Below are 23,330 nucleotides of genomic sequence, written 5' to 3' on the forward strand. Positions count from 1 at the left end.
TGGCTTTAGATAGACAATGGATGATTAAGTACACCCGCAATTCATAACAGAATAAAAATGGCATGTATGTATGTTTTTTTTTTTACTTATTCAAATGGTCACTGCAAATGAATGCAAGCTATTGTGAATAGCTCTATAATTTTGTATTATATTGTCCTTCAATTAGAGGACATTTATAGATGTGAGGAAATGTTGAAACTTGAGGACAGAACAATTTCTTGGCATCTTAAAACAGCCTGGTTTGGTTCCAATTTTCACTTGGCATTCTTGGCCCATTTCATCATTTGTTTTTGCAGCAAAGCTCCTGCTCCGAAAATGTCCATATAAGAGGCAGCTGTGAAACTGAAAACCTGTTACCAACATGGTCATAAACACACAACGAAGTATCTATATGTCCTACAAACTTTTATTAGCAATTTTATTACTTGAAGCATACAAACAGGATTGGAAAAAGCCCAGTACCAAAACTGCACACAGTACATTTCTAATCAATGTTCAAGATGAAGCTGTCACTCTTACCCATTGGACTTTTTAAGTGTTGTGTTGATATGTTGGTAAGATATGTGATGTGTCTTTGTTCCCCACTTGTCCTATCCTCCATAAATGATGTGTCTTTGTTCCCCACTTGTCCTATCCTCCATAAATGCAACCAACACAAGTGCTCACTTCTGATCAGTGGAGGACAGAATATGGCAGATCTATGTCAGTCAGTGATGGTTGTCCAATCAGCAAGGCTCGCTGCAGGCATGGCCACAGGTTGTCCGGCAGCACTTCTGTTCCCCGGGACATTGACCGTCATGGTAGCAGTACTCGGCACACATGGGCGTCCCCTGGGGTTGTGCACACTTACCTCGCTTCACTACAGACAAGCAAGAGGCACAGTGTCTGTTACAAGATCTAAAGATGTTTGCATTTTTGCGTCACTGTTGGTCAGAAACCTTGTACCTCCATATTTCATCATTTTATGTTGCCTCATGAATGAATGCTCTATTTTAAACGTGGTCGTAAAAAAAAATATCACATATAACTATAAGCCAAAAATAGGGACTGGAAGTAGTTAGGTCTGTCAGTGGGTTTTATAAAGTATTAACAAAAAGTATTAACAATTAAAAAGCCACATTGAATCAATTGGAACACAGGTTATCTTTTCCATTTCCTGAAAAGTGACAGTTTTGGACATACACTGTACGTACAACAAGGTTTCTGACCATCAGTGACAATAGTAATTTCTCTAGTTAACCAACAGCACATTTGTTTTGCATAGAAACAAAGGGTCTCTCATTGCAGTAGATATTAGAGACATGCAACATTCTTGCTGTCAATTTGGCCCAAATCCAACCTTTGTATGGTGCGATGCACTGATGTCCACATCCATTGTGGCAGCATTTCTCCTCACTGGGGCAGTCACTGTCATCAGAGCAGTACTCGGCACACATCCCAGAGCCCCAGTTTCTGCGAGGACACACTCCAGGCTTTGCTTGAGGGGAAAGAGTTCAGAAATGCCAAAATCAACATAAGCGTGTGCATTTGAAAAAGAAGCACACGCAACGATTCGGCCAAATAGCTTGACCGAATCATTGCAACCATTTCTGTTGCCCTTCAAAGCACAGCCAAGTTGAGCCACATTTGACATCCCTTATTATGGGCTTAACTTCTATGACTTGACTTGTATCACTGGCCCAGAGATTGTGAGGTGTCAAACACCTGATAAACCAGCAAGCATTAGGCTCTTCCTGAACTTACAGAAAGCAGGAGGCACACAGACCGCTCCACAGTCAAAGGTACAGCACTTGTGGTCCTCAGGACAGTCCTCATCACACTCACACCCCTTCTTTGATGGGATCACATTCAGACGTCTAGGACAATGACCTGGTTTGGGGAGAATCACTGGTACAGAGAAAGAGAGAAATTGAGCTGAGCAGCACAACAAGCAAGGCTATACTTGGATCATGTTCAACTCTACAGTCTATGGTTCAACTGTACATTAATGTCGAACATTGTTAAGCTGCAAAAGCACTTTAATTGGAATTTAAAATATTTAATGTTTGAACTATGCAATACTATGCTCTCTACTATGCACTCGCCATATTTAAGTTTTAATTTTCATTAGGAGTTATGCTACTAACAAAACTTACCTGTTGAATTGCCAACAGCTTCTGCCGTGAAAACTATGCTCAAACATGCAAAACCACATGCAAAAATCAATGCACAAACTGCAGAGGAATGCATCTCCATTGCAGGCTTTACTTCCAACTGAAGAATGTTACTTTGGACAAATGCTCCAATACAACATGCATGCAGTGTGTGCAATGCACAAAATACTGGGTCCCTGTGCCTGTCAAGTTGCATTCATGTTGGTTATGATCAGAAAATGCCCTGCAAATGTGCTTTTCATTTCTGTTGTTTACTATTTCTATTTCTATGCTATTTTGAAAGCAAATGCTCTCAAAAAAGATATCGAAGTCACAGGAACCATTTAGTAACACCAGGAATTATTGTTTGTCAGTGGTTGAGGTGAATTGTTATTTGTAATGAAACTCATTTGATACTGGATCCTGGATCCCCAGATAGCTGCTTGGAAAGTTCTCAAGACTCCAGTAGAGTAAAACATATTGTATCTGAAAACCTTCTTGTACAAGGGATAATTTCAGAGAAATTAAAAACACCACTCGTCTCATTGTACTTGCATTTCAATCGATACTGCAGTTAATGATGGAGGAATGGTTCATTTTCAAATTAATTTGCATAGGCCCACTAGTAGTTACTGTAACATTATTGACACAATGGCCAGTGCCTGGAGGGTCAAATGACAATAATTAAGTTTGAATGGTGGAATTAGATCCAGAAAGCACATATTCCATCTACAAGTGACAGTAGTCAATAATTGCCATAAAGGGCTTATGAAATCAGGCCTTGATACCTCCACACAAAAATAATGTGTTAGCAATACAAAACAAATGCAATATACTGTAGGTATGGATCTTGTTGCATTCCCTTTTATTTCCCACCCGATATTGCCATCTAGTGTTATCTTCAAGTTGTACAGTATCTGAGTTGTACACATCCTTCACACATTTCAGCCCAATGAAAACTGATAGGGCTGTTAGAACACCTCTGTGCAAAATGCATATTTATTGCAGGAAGATGTGTCTCTAAAAAGGAGATAAAGCCCTGTTGTTTTTCATTATAATTCCTAGTAGAATTCATGGGATTATAAATTAAATAGTTAAAAAGATAAAAGTTTGTGCACAAATCACACCCGTGTGAACTGAGTGGTGCAACTGGTGGGTGTTATGTTATTAACTTATTATCCTAGTCTAATAATAACGAGGCAGAGGGTGAGGTAGTTCAGTTTACTTCAGTAGCCAGCATAGTAATGACGTGACATGATACACTCTGGTGTTCTGTATATCGAGCGTTCTCATTGGCTCTTCAGTGTTAACCCTTTACACAACATCTCCCCCTTTTAAGTAAGAAACATTCCTTTGTTATTTCAGCAATAAACATTCAACAAAATACTTCTTCTTTTCAATAATATCCAGAACTTGGAAATCTTCTGAAACAGTAACTTCACATGAATTCACACATGGCAATAACTTCAAACCAAATCAAAAATCAACTGTACTTTTGTTCTTTGTGCTTCTTACAATAAATCAACATCAACATCTCAAATCAACATTTCTTCCTTTTACATTCCTCTTTTCTTTCCTTTTTTTTTTTTTTTTTTTTTGAATACACTGCACCGTATATTTATAAGTCCAGTCTCTTGGGTGGACGTGAGTGTCTCCCTGAGCTTGTGACATAGTGCGGTGTGGTGTGTGTGTGTCACCTGCAGTGTTGCCCGCACTACCATAGTCTGTGACAACTGGAGTGTGTGTGTGTGCATCAGAGAGTGGCTGGTGAGTTGCACGCAGGTGCGCACTGGTTCTTCTCAACAGTCCATTCTCCCTCCTGACGAGATAAGACCTTGGGGCTGCTGTCAGTTGTATGACTGTCCCATGGGTGTTCTCTGTAGTGATCCACACACTCTGGCCTGGGTGCAGTTCTGGTTGGTCGTGTGCTCTGTGACGGTCGTTGTAGAGTCTCTCTTGTTTCCTTTTCGCCTGCATCTCCATGCTGCGGAACTGCTTGATGTCGGGCCATTTTGGAGACAAGGCTTTGGGCACTTGAGGTAGAGTGGTCCTCAGTTGTCTCCCCATTAGGAGCTGTGATGGAGAATAGCCATTCTCCAGCGGGGTGGCTCGATAACTGAGCAGAGCTTTAGCCTGATCTCCTCCTTCTTTCCACAAGCCCTTGACAGTGGCCACAGCACGCTCCGCTTCTCCATTGGCTTGGGGGTACTTTGGGCTGCTTGTTATGTGAGTGAAGCCATACTCACTGGCAAAGTTCTTGAAGAGAGCACAGGCATACTGTGCGCCGTTATCTGACATCAGAAATTCTGGCACGCCATGCCTGCCAAAGACGTTCTTTAGAGCTGCTATGACTGTGTTGGCTGTTGCAACGTTGAGGTGAGCAACTTCAATGTAACGGGAGAAATAGTCTGCCACAAGGTATGTTTTCTTGTCCCAGATGAACAAGTCTGTCCCTATACGTTGCCATGGTCTCTCAGGAACTGGGGTCGTTAGCAGGGGCTCTCTCTGTGTTGTCCTGTGTTGGGTGCATAAGAGACATTTTCCAACTTTCTGGCTAATGTCAATTGAAAGCCCTGGCCACCAGAGCGATTGACGGGCTCTGGCGCGGCACTTGACTATGCCTTGGTGGCCCTGATGGAGGATGTCGAGCATTTCTGGCCTCAATGAGCTGGGGATGACGATCCTTTGACCTTTCAGGAGAAGATCTCCAGCCAGGGACAGATTTTGTCTCTCCTTCCAGTAGGGTCCCATTTCATGTGGTAGGTGGGCTTTGTCAGGCCACTGTGTTTGACAGTAGCGGATTAGTGTACTGCAGATGCTGTCCTCCTTCTGCTTTACTGCAAGCTGCTGCAGTCTAGCTTCAGTAGCAGGAAGAGACTGTATGATTGCATCCACAAAGATCTGGACATCTGCTTCCAGCTCTTTCTCTGCCTGAGTGGCTGTGTGCTCCACTGGTGCTCGTGACAATGTGTCTGCGGTAATGAGTTGCTTGCCAGGCACATGTACGATGTCGTAGGTGAATTTTAACAGTCTCAGGCGGAATCTCAGGACTCGAGGAGGAAGTGCGTCGAGCGCCTTAGTGCTTAATAATGGCAACAAAGGTTTGTGATCAGTTTCTAGGGTGAACCTCATGCCAAGCAGGTAGGGTTGCAGGCGCTCACATGCCCAGGTTACTGCTAGTGTTTCCTTCTCAATCTGAGCGTAATGTTTCTCTGCATCAGACAGACCTCTGGATATGAATATAATCCAGTCACCGCTCTCTGGCTGTTTCTGGACCATAACGGCTCCAAGACCGAAGGACGACGCGTCGGCTGGCATGCACGTCTCTGCACTGGGTGAGTAGACAGCAAGGACTCTGGCTGAGCTGATCTCCGTCTTCAGCTTCAGAAAAGCCTCTCGCTGCGGTGCTCCCCAACACCATTCTGTCTTCTCCGACAGAAGGTCTTTCAGAGGTTGTGTGAATGATGAGAGGTGAGGGAGGAACTTGCCCAGGTAATTAGCCATGCCCATCACTCTTCTGATGTCTGCAACACAGGTCGGTTCTGGCATTTCCAGAATGGCTTTGACCTTGCTTGGGTCTGGTTTGACTCCCTCTGTGGTGATGCGATGTCCGAGGAACATTATGTTGCTCCTGTTGAACTCACATTTGTCCTTATTTACTGTTAGTCCTTCAGTTCTCAGTCTCTTGAGAACTAGGTGCAGCCTGCCATCATGCTCAGCCTGATCCTGGCCAAACACCAATATGTCATCGGCGTGGCATACTGTTCCCTCGCAGCCCTCCAGCATCTGTGTCATACGTCGCTGGAGGTGTTCTGGAGCTGAGGAGATCCCAAACGGCAGCCTGTTGAAGCAATAGCGGCCGAATGGGGTTATGAAAGTGGTCATGAGGGCACTGTCTTCAGTCAGGGGAATTTGCCGAAACCCTGATGTGGCATCCAATTTGGTGAATACTTTTGCTCCTGTGAGCATGGCTAGTGTGTGGTCCACTGCTGGCAGGATATGTCTCTCCCGCTTGACCCACTGATTTAGGGGCGTCAAATCCACACACAGCCTCAGTTTGTCCTTCAATCTTCCTTTGGGTACAACCACTAGGCCTGCACACCATGGAGTGGGTTGTGTGACCTTAGATATCACACCCATCGCTTCCATGCGTTCCAATTCTGACCTCACTTTATCCCGCAGTGGCAGGGGGACTCGACGTGGGGCAGACAGAGCATGGGGTGAGGCCCCTGGTTCCAGTTCAAATTTGTATGGGTCTTTCAACTTCCCAAGCCCTTTGAACACCATGGGGTAAGTCTTTAAGATGTCTTCACCCACTTGAACAGTGTGCACTCGTTTCACGAGTGTCAAAGCCTCAATGGCTGGAAGCCCCAGCAGTGGTTTCATCAGTTTGGCCACCACGTAGACATCCTGTTCTGTTGTCTTGTTTCGTACCTCCAGTCTTCCTCTGAAGTGTCCTTGCACATCCAGGCGCTGCCTGCCTGGACCATACAGGGGTATTTTTGGCGGCTGTAATGCCCCATGCTTCTTTCTGGAGTATTGGTGGCTCGGAATAGCTGTAACTCCAGCTCCAGTGTCTATTTTGAATTCCACTGTCTCTCCATTCAGTTCCAGAGCTTCTCTCCATTCATGTTCAACATTGTCCATGTCAATTATCACCTCTCCTAGAAAGGCAATCTCTTCTCCATAGTCTGTAGACTCCTCTGTGATGTCATTGATGCCACCGGCTGAACGACATTTGCAGGAATAATGTCCTTTGCGCTTGAATTTTGAAACATTCCGCCTCTTTTGCAGGGCAATCCTTCCAGGGGTGCTTTACAGCATGTCCGCATCGTCCACACCCTGTGTCTCTGCTTTTATATTCCGGCCTTTTATATTCCGGCTTGGCTTGTGAGCTGTATTTTTGTCCCTTTTGGCCCCTCTCTGTCTGTCGCCTCGCACCTATAGCATCCAGGTTGTGGTTGTCTGACTGTCTGTCATTTACACTGCCACGTAGCATCGGCTGATGCTTCTTTATTTCTTCACTCTGGCGCACCCTTGTGACCGTTTTCTGTAGTGTCAGTTCAGGGTCCATCTGTAATGACTCGGACAGTTTTGCATCTCTGACACCAACGACAATCCTGTCTCTAATGACTTCTTCTCTGAAATCTCTAAATGCACAGTGCTCAGCTAGGCTATGGACAGCAGTTATAAATGGTTCAGCACCTTCTCCAGGCTCCTGGTAGCATCTGTTGAAACGTGCACGCTCAGAAATGACATTCTTCTTGCTCTCTTGACCTCATCATAAGACTTTTTCTGATCCTCACTTAATGGCAGGACATGCAGTATATCTTCCGCTTCGTCCCCTAGAGTATACATGAAAGTATTCACTTGATATTCTTGGGACTGTTTGTCCAGGCTGGATGCCATTCTGAATCTTTCAAAACGCCTTATCCATTTAGGCCATTCATTTGCATCAGTAAAGTCAAACTTGCCTGGAGGAGTAATCTGGACACTGCTTACTGGAGTCATTGCTGCTGGAGCTGCTTGTGCTGCTGGCGCCACAACTTGGTTATCTCCGTTTTGCATCTTTCAGCTTTTTATTTCAAACTTTTTTTTTGTTTTAATGTTCGTTTTTCCGTCGTTTTCGTTTCGTTCCGACGTCCCTCTGTTCACTCAATGACTTGTTATGGCTCTCCTCTGTAGACTACATTCACTGTTAGCTTAGCCCCAGTTAGCCCACAACATTAGCCTCTGTTGACTGACACTTGCCACTCGCTCCGTCCGTTCCTCTTGCAGACTTGCGGTAGCGTTCCACTTCTCACTCGGAGGCAGAAGACTTTCAGACACTTTCCTAATGCCTACTTTATTCTGACACCATGTTATGTTATTATCCTAGTCTAATAATAACGAGGCAGAGGGTGAGGTAGTTCAGTTTACTTCAGTAGCCAGCATAGTAATGACGTGACATGATACACTCTGGTGTTCTGTATATCGAGCGTTCTCATTGGCTCTTCAGTGTTAACCCTTTACACAACAGTGGGTCCCCGGAACTTCCACAGGAACGCGCCCAGGGTGCCAGCCCGGTTCCGGCGAGCTGCCCCGTGTCCGAAACGGTCGAGAAATGACAGAGTTACTGTGTGGGGGAATTAGCATTTAGCAGACACCTCTCTCTCTCTAATTAGCAGGCAACAGTGCAACACTATCTCTCTCTCTCTCTGTTTCTGTTTCTAGCAAAACAGCACCACTTTTGCCCCTACTGGTACTCTAAACATCGGGACATAGTCACATAGGTTAGGACATAGGGACATTGCTGTAGTGGTTGCACCACTCAATAATATTAGTCACTGTGGTCCTCGTCTGCCAAAGACAACACATACAGAGCTATAGCTCCACTGCCACAAGGGGTCATTACACTCCTGTGCGTGCTACAGGATTTTGTCAGTCAACATCCTGGATGATGATGCAGGCTGGACAGAAACGTCTTAATGCATTGTTTGTGTTTAACTGTCCTGTTGCAGGTGAGATATAACGTGGGTTAACTTAACTATTCTCATATTTGGAAAAGTTGTTGGGGCAGTGTGTCTCCACAACTATTTGGTGTAGTAACTGCTCAGCAGTTTAGTCTAGCAGAGCTGAGCTTATAGCAGCTAAAGCTAACATGCTAAAATGAACAAATCAAAATACACTGATATGGACTCAGCGATTCATTGAAGTGTGTAACAACTGCATACAAAGTGAACATGAGAAACATGACCACAGATTTTTATCTTTCTCACACAAGTACATTTGGGAGGGCATTTGGCCGGTGTATTGTTTAGGAGGTGTATGAGTGTAATTTCTTTGTCAATAAGAAATCCTGAATCCTCTGACCTTTAAGCCCTATACAATCTGTTATCTGTATAACAAAATGCCAAAATGTTACTGATTCAATCTGTTTACGGTTGTAATCCTAGGGTTTATTTGAAGACAGCCATGTGATCGGTTTGATTGATTGATTGAATACTTTATTAGTCAGAATGTAAACAGCACGAGTCCACAACATACAGTCAGACATTAAGGCTAGAAGGATAACAAAAAAGTCCTGGGGACTTGTTTCCATTGTGGTCTGTAGCAACTCCTAATGTAATCACTGCTCATAATAACGGTTCATTATTATATAATTATTATAGAAAAATCTGTCATTACGTTATGCGCTCATTTGTTATGAGCTGCTTATTACATTATGGGTTTTTATTACATTTACATTATTACATTATGAGCAGTTATTACCGCTACATGGTCCTATGTATTCAATTCATTCACATAAAGCATTAAAAAATAACACAATAATAAATGTCATCAACAAATACAAAACACTGTGTACAAAGGAGAAAAACGTCGGCAGTGAATGACACCTCCTTTCTATGGGAAATTGCTTTTACTTCCCCTCCTGATAGAAGGCTTTTCAGGCCTGTTTTGAAATAAAGCAGTGATTTACATTTTGAATGGATGGTATCAGGGTAGAGTAGTAGAATGAGAATGTTCTATATTTGGGTAGTACCAGATCGTACTCCCTCTAGTATTGTGTAGTAGTACCAGATCGTACTCCCTCTAGTATTGTGTTGTAGTACCAGATCGTACTCCCTCTAGTATTGTGTTGTAGTACCAGATCGTACTCCCTCTAGTATTGTGTAGTAGTACCAGATCGTACTCCCTCTAGTATTGTGTAGTAGTACCAGATCGTACTCCCTCTAGTATTGTGTAGTAGTACCAGATCGTACTCCCTCTAGTATTGTGTAGTAGTACCAGATCGTACTCCCTCTAGTATTGTGTAAAAGCCCCAAACTACCTTGTATTGATGATGATGATGATGTTGATGATGATGATGGCGACGACATCAGTCAAATCTGGGAAAGGTTCTGGTCGAATCGGAGCCCTTTTCACTTCAACTTTGAATGTTAAAAAAAATAATAATCTCAAACTGGGTGGCAGTACTAAGTTGGCCTACTGGTCAGATTTGGCACTGATCTGTCCACTTTTACAGATGACTTGCGTCCTTCAGAACAATGCATAGAAACAGTGCATTAACAGTATTAGCAGTAGTAGTATTGTTGCTTGTGTTGTTGCCTCTGCCAAGCTAGTCAGACAGGGTCATGTTTGTCGTCCCATTCCATTTGTCTCAGATTTTCATGAAACTTGGTGGGAATGGGCAGAAGGCTGCCCTGAAGATATGGTCAAAATGAATGTTCAGGTCAAAATGTATCAGACAAAACTAGGCATATCTCTGTGAAAATGGCACATCCTGACAAACCTGCACCCCTTTTATTCTCTGGTGCATCTGCAGCCCCCGGGATTCTAGCCTTGTCAGAAGTCAGCATCCCTCTTTTGCTGCGGGTGTGTCCACTGGCTGGGGGTGTGTCCACTGGCCCCCACACCTCTCTAAAGACCAGCTTTACCAGCAGGCCATGCAGGAGGACAGCAGACGGACATACCTCACCCGTCTGACACTGAGAGGATCAGGTAAAATCATCAATCATCATAGTTGGTAGCATGTTCTCTTTGTGAGATTGAGAGAATTATACTCTCAATCTATACTTCGTTGTACGATGCTGTCGCTCACTGAAAATAGCTGATCTACAAGCTCAGTACAAGTTCCAGTGCAATGCTTTGTGAACTTGCAGATCTGCTATTTCTGAAAGAAACACCGTCTTACAACGAAGTATAACATAACACTAGGCTATGTAACGATTTCTTGTGGTCTTAACATTTATAACATTGAAATGGAGGAAAACCCCTGCGTTTTAGCTTCCAAGAGTTAATGACTAGTATACAACACTGATGTATTATATAGCAACATGGAATCTGGTTGAAAATAATTTGTGACCAGGACTCAATTATAATTTTAGAAGAGCCACGGCTTATAAGCAAAAAGTGAAATATAAATACAAGGATTGATAATGAAAATGGTGGTTAGTATTTATAAAAAGAAATACACAGAATTATTATTTCAGTCTCCATTTTACAGCACAATTTGTTTTCCATCTATTTGTGACTCGCACTTTCTGTAAGATTGTATGTAGTTGAAGCTCCGTTATTACACACATGTGGAAAGCTGTTTGATTGTCATTTTTTTTTCCATTTGATGGTGTTCCAGGCAATACTTGATGAGGAAACTCTGTCCCACCCTGTCCTTCCATGATGACCCCTCACGCCTTACCATTCAGACTATAGAGACCAGAGGCTGTCAACAGAAACACTCTTCTTCGTCTTCTACCTGAAGGTAAGGAACACATACAGAGATGTATTCAGAGATGTTGGTAGCTTATAATACCCACATGTCTGACACATTATTCCAGAAGGACGCATTAAACACACTGTCTATGCGTCCAGGAGACACACAGTGTTTTTCTTTTTTATATATTTTCCTCCAAACAAACATCTACTGGAGAATCTCCATTTTGTTTTACCAGCCAGTCTGAAGTGATTTACAAGTTCATGTAATTCACTTTTACATCCATTTACAACCACTAACCTCTCCAATTCAAAACAAATTGTCAGTCCCATTCCGATTCCAGCTCTGTGTGTTGCGTGCGTGCGTGTTTGGTGTGTGGGTGTGTGTGAGCGTGCACATGCTCAGCTAAGTGGTTAAACTGAGAGCGATATAGCAATATAAGAGCAAACATGAGACTGCACTTAGTCAAAAAGGACACATTTGATAGGGGACCTACTGTACAAGACCACCCGTGGGTCCTGGGACCCATTACATTGAAAACCTAGCAACATCACTGATATAAAAATGATGATATTTCACTGTGTACTGTTGAGTCATTATAATGTTTTACGCTTATTGTTATAAAGCATTATGAATACTTACTGTATGAGTGCTAATGACTGTAAATATACAATGTTTTAAGCATAATACCGTTATCTTATAAGCCATCATAAAATGCTTTATAATGTGTTCTGATTATTGTTATAAAGCATTCATAAAAAGCATCAGGAAATTCATGATAGCTTAACTATAATTATACAGTATTATAATGCATCAAAAGTATGTTTATAATGCATTATAGCGATGGGCTTCATTGCATTATTTTGTATTTTTCTCCTGCATCACACATTGCACTCGTCTTGTCACCACATTCAAATAATGTCCTAGTAGGCTATAATAAAACTGTAGGCTGTGCTACGTACTTGAGATTATCTGCGTTGTAGAGGAAAAACATCAGAACAAATGCAGCAGTGTCGTGTTCTTAAACCAATAACGTCACAAGATACAGACATGAGATAGATACACACTTTGCTTCCCGTGTCTACATGAGATATTACAACAGGGTTTGCATGCTATTAGGTTTCAGATGTAAGTCTGGTCCTCTTCTCTTAGCTGTGAGATTGTCCTGTCTCTCTTATTCAGCCCTCTGATCTTGATAAGACCGTGCCTACGCAAGCAATCTTCTGCACTCTGTCATAGTGCATCAGCTGAAAACACAATAAGTTTAAAAGCATTATTTGTGTGGTTTATGGTTATAAGCAGGAAACAATGGATTTATTATATCAACAGCAAGGTCCAAGACAAACGCTTTGGATGGATGGCAAATGTTGATGATGATGATAATTCTTGAAAAACAAATCATCAAATCCTTTGTCGTGACATATTACAAAGGCTACACGGCCGGCAACTGTGATACTGTATATATTATGGTCTGTCTTATACACAGACATATTTGGTTGTCATGTGAATGCTGTGCCATGCCCATTCTTGTCAGCTTATTCAGGGTAAGGGTATTTCCATTTTGATTGGTAGATATTAATAATTATAATACATGGGAGGTGTGTTACGTGTGTGTGTTACTATCTAAGTCCACTGGGTGGCAATCTCTCTATTTGGAATAGAAGTGGTGCCTGGTTGCTGGTCATTCCCATAGGCATACCATACTTACTATACCAATACTTACGTTGCTGTTCTTCTACTTTTCATTCTATATTTATAAAATTTGAATCTGAACTTGTTATTTTTTAGATGGAGCTGTGCAGTGTAACTATGTAAATGTATGCTGTCTTGCTCCAACGTGATTGACAGCTACCCTCAAAACCCTGAAACAGAGAGAATCCAGAGGGTTATTATACGGGGGGCAGTGAGGAGTAATTTTACTCCCAGGAATGGAAGGGCCATGCAATTTACATGTCCAAGAACGTGTCGTACAGCATGGCTTATGGGCAGCATTGCAGCTAATGGAATGCTAGCTGTCGGCTGATTTAGTCCGAGGAATGAGTGGCATGCTCTCTCATTTACTTTCATGCGTTATGCTATCTGACACCTGCATGTACGTACTGTATGTAGACACGCACGCACACAGAGTAAAATCCTGAGTGTTCATTTAACTCTTGGGAGTTACGAATGGACAAATCAACACGAGGGTTTTACTGTGTGCAATGTGCACAGTAATCAATAGTAATTGCCATGCCACATGTTTTAAATAAACGTTTTCCTTGACGTAACTTGCGATGAGCGGCGGTACCCTGCAACAGTGCAGGCTTATGTACTGTACTGTACATGCACACAGGCCTCTTCCATGACGCTGTATTGTGCGCTCAAGTACAGTTTGTCTTGTATTCTCATCACACCTCGCAAACTCCCTGTTCCTTCTGCCAGCTCACTCACCCCACCCACCACCACCAGCCCAATCATTCTTCCCTCATTCTCCAGTGTATTATTTTTTTCTGTCCTTGGGAATTCAATCATGGCATAGTCGAATATCCTTCCTCTGTATGTAACAAAGCATGGCTAGGTTTTACTGTATGTCCTTGAGATAATGATGGCATCGCTTTCACCGCTGACTCTGAATGTACACGTGTAATGCAAGCAAGGGACAAAAAAAAATACAGATTGTTTAGCGTGAGGACTGACCGATGTTTTTAATGTTTGGTCAGCTAGAAGAAAGTTAAAGACTTTCAACTTCAAACAATGTCAAAACAATAATATAATAATAATTAGTAAGAATGGCAAATCTACAAGCTCCCAACATTGTAGATCCACTCTACACTATCATATCATACAATGTAAGTAGTATAGAGTATAGACTGGTGCTTATTTGGTTAAAGTTTTGACAGTAGTATAGTATAAGTCAAGATTGAAACTGTGGCAAGATTTCATTGTGCTCAAAAGATTGATACATTTTCAGGCAATCAGACTATTTTTGACTTCCAGGTGCCATCCCTATTGTTACTGAGAACAGATAGCCCAATGGGAGAGGGAGATGAATAGCAGATATGCTAGTAGCATAATACAAAAGGAAAATATGCTTGACAAGAAATGAAATGAAGAAATGTCAGCACGTATCATATAACCATTTGGACTTTTGAACATTCAGGAATTCATTTAACAAGACACATACTCACACAAAATGAACATAATACATAATACAGACCAGTCACCAGATCCTTTATATTTCAGCTACATTGAATGACCGACCAATTCCAAAATTATAATTATTTTCTGTACAAAAAGGCACTTTGAATATGAAACATTCATTTGTATATAATTCAATTTTTCACGCAGTGATGAGAAGCAATTCTCATATCTCATCTAGCATGATAAATAATCATAATTCCATGCCTCTTGCTCATAATGTCTCCAGACCCCACCCAAAACAAGTCAGAATGTTGACCTCGTGACCCGAGCGTTCCCCACCCCCCCCTCCTTCAGGCGCCCATAGTCAATCACGTATTACACTCGCGCATTAGCCTGCTTTTGACCCCTCTATGCTAAACCCAATTGCCATATTATCTCCACCTTAATGCTCTGGTCGTAGTTATCTTCCTGGAACCGAATCTGATTTTGTGCTCCACTTTACCCCCCAGGCATCCTCAAATGACTGTTAGGCACTATAGAGGAGGGCCGCCTCATCTAAATCACCAAGAGTGGGAATTGGGGATATAGGGCATGCACAGTAGGGCTGCTGCACTACTAAAGGAACCAGCCTATGTGGAGGGAGGGGGACATTATTCCTGGTGCTGGAAATGAAAGATTCAGGTTGCATGGGTATAAGAATGGCTTGTTTTGGAATTGCTACTGCTGTCGTACGATTAGAAATGCTTTCCCCCACTCCCCAATTGGTTGAAATTGTGATTGTACTGTAATTGTTATGAAAGGTCAGTCCTAATACCTGCCACGTTTAACTTCTACATACAATTACACAATTATCACTTCGCTACCTTAGCGATTGTTACTAATGCGCTTGACCACCACTTCCACCAATACATTCACTTCATGCCACTAATAGCAAGAGTAATGACGATCCTATGATAATATTCCGAAGTCAAAAATAATCTTGACGCCACTAATGATGAAGCATGCTCAGAAATCTCTCCCGTCATCCCCACTGTCTCCTACCCTGGGCTGAGGGAGCTGGCCAGGCCCCACGGCCCCATGGGAAATCTCTAATGTATTCAGCCCAGCCTTGGGAAGTAAAATGAAAACAAATGTGGTGTAATAAAGGAGAGAAGATGAAGCGATTCTGTGATGATGCTCTCCACCGGCCCTATAAATCAAAATAAAACTGGAGCAGGTCATATGTGCCCCACTCGCCAACCCCCACCCTCCTACACCCATCCACCTACACCCCCTCTCCCGCCCCCCATGCATACAGATATCGGTGGTTAGAGAGATGTGGGGGTAAGGTATATGGAGAAGATCCTATCTATCTATCTATTCTCCACCACTAGCACTGAAACACACCTCATAATTATGATATGATGTTTGTGAAAGAGATGCAAGGAAAATATACCTCTGGCTGACCTAGATTGGATAATTTGGCAACACACGTTCATGATTGTATAACTGCAAGTGGAGTATTACAACAAGCAGTAGTACTTAATTTTCATACATATATCATTATAATGTGTCAAACATTATATACTGTATGCATATCCAAAATGTAGCAGAGATTCCGTCATTTGCACTGACCTTGTCCTGACGTAACTTTTTATGTTCTGGTCGCATTTACTTTCCCTCCTAACCTGATGCTGCCTTGGGAGAAGGGCCCAATCTAGGTTGTTGCTCCTAAACCAATCCCCTGGTCATTAGTTTGGAAACGACACTGCCAACACTGTCTGTCAGTACCATTGTATACCTCTAGGGGCTGCTGTGGTGGTATACCTATGAAACAAATAAATGGGTCCCAAACAGTGAGACCAGTGATGTCAGCGGCTGTTCTCATTATATAGAAAAAATCACTTAAACCTGCAAAAACAGCTGGTTATCTGGGTTTAGATTTTGGGGAAAAGCTATTGAGTGAGTTCCTTCAATCAAAAACAAAGATCCATTGTTTTATGGGATTAGTTGATCTGAAGGTGGGCAGATCGACGTTACTATTTCAGCTTTATAGTATATTGGACTTAAAGGTCAGTAACTATTTGCTGAGGTTGTAATCTTTCAGGATACTGGTTGGTAGTGTGTGTGTGTGTGTGTGTGTGTGTGTGTGTGTGTGTGTGTGTGACTGTGTGTGTGTGTGTGTGTGTGTGTGTGTGTGTGTGTGTGTGTGTGCGTGCGTGCGTGCGCCTCCTTTCAAACCAGCTGACTTTGAAGATGGATAGGAGACTCACTCTTGACAAGGTACCTACTTATTACACAGATAAAGAATCGTAAACAGAGAGCACAATAAATAATTGATACCTAATAAGTCGGGAGAGAGAGCACACCACGGCTCCTTTTTATTTTCGGGCCAAGAGAGGAGAGAGAGAGAGAGAGAGAGAGAGCCTCCCGAGTTGTTTATTTGCACCCTCCCCTTCTTTCTTTTCATGTCCTTCTCATTTTACGAGCCATGAGTCAACACAGCACACGTAAATGATATTTTGACACAGAGAGCCATGAATAATGCATTTGAATTTACTTTTATGCCAGAGTTAGACCCCTCTCTGCACCCTTTCTCCATCCCCCTCCTTTCCTCCTCTCTCCCCCTTCAACTCCATCTCCTCCTCCCCTTCTCTCCTCCTACAGTGCCTCCTTTCTTTCTCCTCATCCCTTCCTCTGTTCTCCACACATCAATGTGATCCCTCCACCTCCTTGCCTTCTTATTCGAGTTAGACCCCGTTCTCTGGTACGTTTCTCCCTCCTCCTCCTCCTCTATCTCCTTTCCCTGCGAGCCTGTGGAAGTCATGATTGGTGGTGGAGGAATCGCAGAGATGAACAGCGATCTTTGATTTCCCCATCCATCAGCATTTCCTGTCCAGGCCTCACTCATCCTCTTACACACCTGCTCACCGTCAGTCAGTCAGTCATTATGTTGAGGGGGGCCATTGAGTCCCTCAGAGATATTATGATCTTTTCAGAAGTTACCACGACAACAATGAGGGAATTCTCATTTGAGTCATAGTAGCAAGAAAAGTATTCAAAATGTGAATGCACGTAATTTAGATAGCATGTTATTTAAGACAGATGTCAGGTTCGTTGTTTTCTTGGTATCCTATAGTTTCAACATACAGATTTTTATTTAGATAGCATATTGTTTACACAGATCCTAGGTTCATTGTTTACCTGATATCATATAGTTTCAATTTACAGATTGTTATTTAGATATAGCATATTGTTTACACAGATACTACTGTAGGTTCATGCGGTTTGCCTGGCATGATAGTTTCTTGAGGCACTATAGACTGTTCACTCTGCATTCTTTGTTTGTGATTATAGTCTTACCATGCTTATTGTAAGTCACTCTGGATAAGAGCCTCTGCTAAATACCTCAATTGTAAATTATAAAATACAGTTGTGCATATCTAAATGTCCAGACCAAGAGAGTTATGACCATCAAGCGTAGGCAAGGCAAGGCAATTCTATTTATATAGCACCTTTCATACATGCACAAAGGCAATTCAAAGTGCTTTACAGAATAAAAACCAAATGAGTGCAACAATGCACTTTAAAAACAAATTGAGAATATAATAGATACAATTCAAATAAGATAAAGGAGCATATAAATTGGAACAAATACTCGCACAAATACGCGTACTGTAAAATCAGCTAGTTAACTTGCTGTAGCACTGTTGTTGTTTGCCTGCATGAGGCTGGCCCCTGAAGTCACCAGACACTTTTCTGCTATTTCAAATGTGAATTCATAATGCCGTTATGGTGCAGAATAACTTTCTGGTTTCCAAACCAAAACAAACTGGTGAAGTGACAGCGGAGGAAGTGATGCTGATGTTCCTGACAATGAGTCATGGATGGGGCTCTCACTCTGCCTTCACCGCCATCATCCTCGTTGTCACTGTCAATGTAGTTGTCATCTTTATTGCCTATATATAAAGTACATTCACCGTCGCCTTCATGAACTTTACACATGACGTCATGCTCATCCTATAGATACAGTAGCATCCCTCAGCATCATCATACTCTTCCTTCTCTTAACACAGAGCTACTCAACTTAACTCACTCTGCGCCAAAATCGCCTTTTCACGCCTTGTCACGCCTTGTCACGTATTGTCAGTATTATTTTGAAATGTTAACAGACTACGTGACTAGTCTAAAAATTCTATCTATCTATAAGGCAAAACCTCAATGAACAAAAACATTGTTGATTAATGATGAAGTTACAAAATGAGTCTTCATTGACAAAATGTGAGAACAAAAGAGAACATAATATGCCACAGACGAAAAACAGTCTAAGTCCACACTATTTATCCATAATGTATAAATGATAGATAAGGGGTCAGGACAACGAGGCCTTTTCGTGGAGGGGTCAGAATGAAATTTGGACTTGGTTTTTTGTCTGGTACTCATATAATGAACAGATTATCACAGGTGAATAAATAAGTAAGTGGTTAATACTCATGTGGCCATATCACTTTCTCTTGGAACAAACAATACTATACCTACTATCTTGTTCAAAACAATGAAAATAACTAATTATGTTTGTATTGGTATGGGCCACAGATACAGTACTGTACATTAAGCAGGGACCGCATGCGGCCCACAGGCTGCGGGTTGAGTAGCACTGTCTAAACCATCTACCACCATCTAGAACAGGTACAGTACCACCATGCCAAACACCTGCTACCACCATCTAGAACAGGTACAGTACCACCATGCCAAACACCTGCTACCACCATCTAGAACAGGTACAGTACCACCATGCCAAACACCTGCTACCACCATCTAGAACAGGTACAGTACCACCATGCCAAGGACCTGCTACCACCATCTAGAACAGGTACAGTACCACCATGCCAAGGACCCTCAAATAGAACAGGTACAGTACCACCATGCCAACGACCCTCAAATAGAACAGGTACAGTACCACCATGCCAACGACCTTCAAATAGAACAGGTACAGTACCACCATGCCAAGGACCCTCAAATAGAACAGGTACAGTACCACCATGCCAACGACCCTCAAATAGAACAGGTACAGTACCACCATGCCAACGACCCTCAAATAGAACAGGTACAGTACCACCATGCCAACGACCCTCAAATAGAACAGGTACAGTACCACCATGCCAACGACCCTCAAATAGAACAGGTACAGTACCACCATGCCAACGACCCTCAAATAGAACAGGTACAGTACCACCATGCCAACGACCCTCAAATAGAACAGGTACAGTACCACCATGCCAACGACCCTCAAATAGAACAGGTACAGTACCACCATGCCAACGACCCTCAAATAGAACAGGTACAGTACCACCATGCCAACGACCCTCAAATAGCCATAGCCTCTCTGGCTGCAGCCCCCCTTATGGCTTAAAAACAACAAGAACGGAAATTGTTGATCTACAATCTCTCAACGCATTGCAAAGGCAAAGCAATTAATTTTTTGGCCATTTTTGGGAATGTTTTGACAATAATGTGAGCCTCCAGTGGCTCAGGGGTAGAGGGGCCGGTAGAGCGGCCGAAAACTGCGAGGTTCCCAGTTCGATCCTGGGCTCTGCCAGAGTTAGTGTCGAAGTATCCTCGAGCAAGATTCTGAACCCCTGCTCCCGATATGCAGGTTGATGCTTTGCATGTTTCCTACAGTCATCGTTTGTGTGTGTGTGTGTGTGTGTGTGTGTGTGTGTGTGTGTGTGTGTGTGTGTGTGTGTGTGTGTGTGTGTGTGTGTGTGAGTGTGTGAGGGTGTGTGTGTGTGTGTGTGTGTGTGTGTGTGTGTGTGTGTGTGTGTGTGTGCGCGTGTGTGTTTGGTGTGTGTGTGTGTGTGTGTGTGTGTGTGTGCGCGTGTGTGTGTGTGGTCGAGAGAATGTCTGGGTGAATGCACGACCTATGTAAAGCGCTTTAGATAAAATGCACCATATACCATTTATTTACCATAATGACATGCCCAAAAGTTGTCCATAATCCACGTATTTTACTAGGAGTTGGGAGTAATTCTGCCCCTCATCCTCTTGTCTGTCCCTCCCTGCCTGGAGAGGCGGTATAGTGGGGATGAATAATCCCTGTCATCCTCGGAGTGCTTCTTCATTCATAATTTACCACCTCCACCCCATTACGTTTGATTAAAGCCAGTGACCTGAAAATACAGAAGGAATCAGCTCTCTCAAGTATGGCGTCACGTCAACACATTGTGTGCGCTCGCTGCGCACATGTTCCCGAGAAAATATCAATGTCCAATATCAATATCTGGGCTCTCACTCCTGTTATATTCAAGTCGGAATATGGCTGTCACAAAGGTTTCAACCGGAGATCTTGTTTTTTTTTAGGCCTATGTCCAGCATTGAGGGTTTGTGTAAACACAAATATCGTCCTAACACAAACATTGAATGCCATTGACAATGAGTGGCCAGTTCTGAGTGTTTGTCTTAACACTAACATTGTATGCCATTGACAATGAATGGCCAGTTTTTAGTGTTTGTGTAAACACAAACATTGTGTAAACACAAACATTGTGTAAACACAAACATTGAGGACACAAATTGTGATTGGCTGGAATGAGATGATGCGTGATGGTAGTATGATGATAAGAGCGCCCCTCACTTCACGTGGGTGTAATTTTTATTAGTGTGCGCAGGGGTAGGCGTGTTGGGAGTAATGATGATGTTGTATATTTATGAGACATATAGGGAGTAATTGGATGTTTCATCAGAACAATTTGAGAAAGAAACATGATCGGCAAATGAGAAATCTGATCAAATGTTTTTATAATGTGGTAAGCACACTAAAGAGCACATATGGGGTTGATTTGCAATTAAAATGACATTAGGAACATCAAAGAGTGTTTTCCACTCAAATGGCAGTTTAACCGCACAAGTCTGTTTTTACATCATTAGGTATCCTACAGTATGTTTATACACTTTATATTGGAACGTAAAAGGCATAACTTATTGCTCAAAAGCTATGCATTTCCCCCATCTATGACCCAGAAAAAATATTGTCCCAAAGGTATTTCGAAAGCGTGCATGCATGCATGCACACACACACACACACACACACACACACACACACACACACACACACACACACACGTGTATGTATGTTTGTATATGTTTTTGGCATGACATTTTTATTTCAGAGAATGAGTACATTTCAAACGAAAGCACAAGTCAATACAAAAACTGCATGCTACTTTGAGGACGACACAGAAAAGGACTAGACTTGTTCAGGGTCCTCCATTTTCAATTCATCAGTGTGTGTGTGTGTGTGTGTGTGTGTGTGTGCGCGTACGTACGTACATGTGTGCGTGTATGTATGTATGTATGTGTCTGCCATTATGTCTGTGTGTATTTGCGTGTGTATGTTGGAGCAGGTCACACAACAATTGAAAGTGCAGCACACATAACATTGTGCTTCCTTGTGGCCATACATTTTCCTGAGCTCAAACCCTTTTCAATAGGCATGCCTTTGTTCTATAATTGGGTTCTGGGGAACAATAGAAAACGCTTACCATAACAAGTAATCAGAACATCAGTACATCATCCCTTTCCCACAATGCACTGCCCTGTAATAGAATAAGAGAGGCAAAGTGTTCTTTAAATGGCATGAGCTATTCAGTAAACTTTAAGATTGTTCGTTGCTTTCTTTCACTTTTTCCTCCTTTTTTTGCTACTGCTCCACCCCCCCCCCCCTACATTCTTGTAAAACATTAAAACAGTCCATTTTTATATAGTGCCAAAAACGATTTGCATTACATTCGGCCATTCACACGACAGTGGAGGAAACCAATGCAAGGCATCAACCTGCTCATCACGACCAGTTAAGGGTCACGGCCACTTTCACCCTAACTCAGGCCGGAGGCAGGGATTGAACCACGTACCTTCCATCTCCCCGGGTGGCTGCTTCTCCCCCTTGAGCTACTGCAGTCCCCGTTACCAGTTTTTTGGTGAACCTTGTAGATGTACAAGCTCACAACACATTACATTGTCGAAGCATTGTGGCCTTATAGATCAGCTACAGTATGTTGGCTATATCTTGGTTAAGGAAGTGGGCTTATAACTCCTTGATGGACATCCGTAATTGGATGTCCCAAAATAGTTCTGCAGCTTAATGCCAATAAGGCCTTTTAATTGGCCTGGATAATCAGAAACTCCTCCTCTTAATCACTGTACACCGCGCACTGTAAAATGTTGGAGCTATTTTTGATAATAATCTCACATTCAAGTTAAATCAGTTGTGCAGTCATGCTTCTTTCACCTAAGGCAAATATACCACATAAAATCTGCATTCTCTACTACACATTGTGTTAGTATAGTCCTTAACACATTCATAACATCCCAGTCTAGATTAGTAATTCCTTCTACTCATTATAAAAGAAATGAGGCCTGCAATGCCTTTCAGATGATCCAAAATGACGTTGCTGTCGGGTGGCAACCTGAAAAACGGTTCATTTTTGCCAGATGCTTGAAAAGCGCCTGGACTACATTTGCTACTGACTCTAGCCGTAGTGGACACTTTGTTCATGATTGGCTGCCTCGTGTATATCTATTCTACGTCCAAGCATACACATGGTAACTTTGATTGAACACGTACGTTGTATAATTTGATTTGGGTGTGTTCTAAATTAAAGTGTTAGTGTTGATTATCGTGTATTAATCTAATTATAGTAAACTAATACTATTATACTAAAAAAGATAAAGATCAACTGAAAAGAGACCTTTTTACAGTACAATAATGTTTCAAGTTTACACTGTACACATGTAAAATAAAAAGCATAAACAATATATTAGTTTGCCTCTTCTACAATACATAAAAGTTACTGTCGTGCGTGCCAAGCTCAGCTGTCATTCTCTTGTATTATATCGTACTGAACGGC

The 23,330-nt window shown here is 42.3% G+C and overlaps 1 protein-coding gene across 1 annotated transcript; it reads right to left on the reverse strand.

Moving 5' to 3' along the window:
• Positions 1–388: 388 nt before the first annotated feature.
• On the reverse strand, positions 389–2,271 carry wfdc2 (WAP four-disulfide core domain 2). Its single transcript, XM_083769406.1, has 4 exons — positions 2,136–2,271; positions 1,744–1,887; positions 1,340–1,477; positions 389–859 (listed from the first exon to the last, which is right to left on the reverse strand). Exons 1-4 carry the CDS (start codon positions 2,233–2,235, stop codon positions 726–728), a joined length of 516 nt encoding a protein of 171 aa, XP_083625532.1. The 5' UTR covers positions 2,236–2,271; the 3' UTR covers positions 389–725.
• Positions 2,272–23,330: the final 21,059 nt, after the last annotated feature.

The sequence above is a fragment of the Protomyctophum parallelum genome (genome assembly GCF_964188405.1).
Source record: "Protomyctophum parallelum genome assembly, chromosome: 7".
Classification (NCBI taxonomy): Eukaryota; Metazoa; Chordata; class Actinopteri; order Myctophiformes; family Myctophidae; genus Protomyctophum; species Protomyctophum parallelum.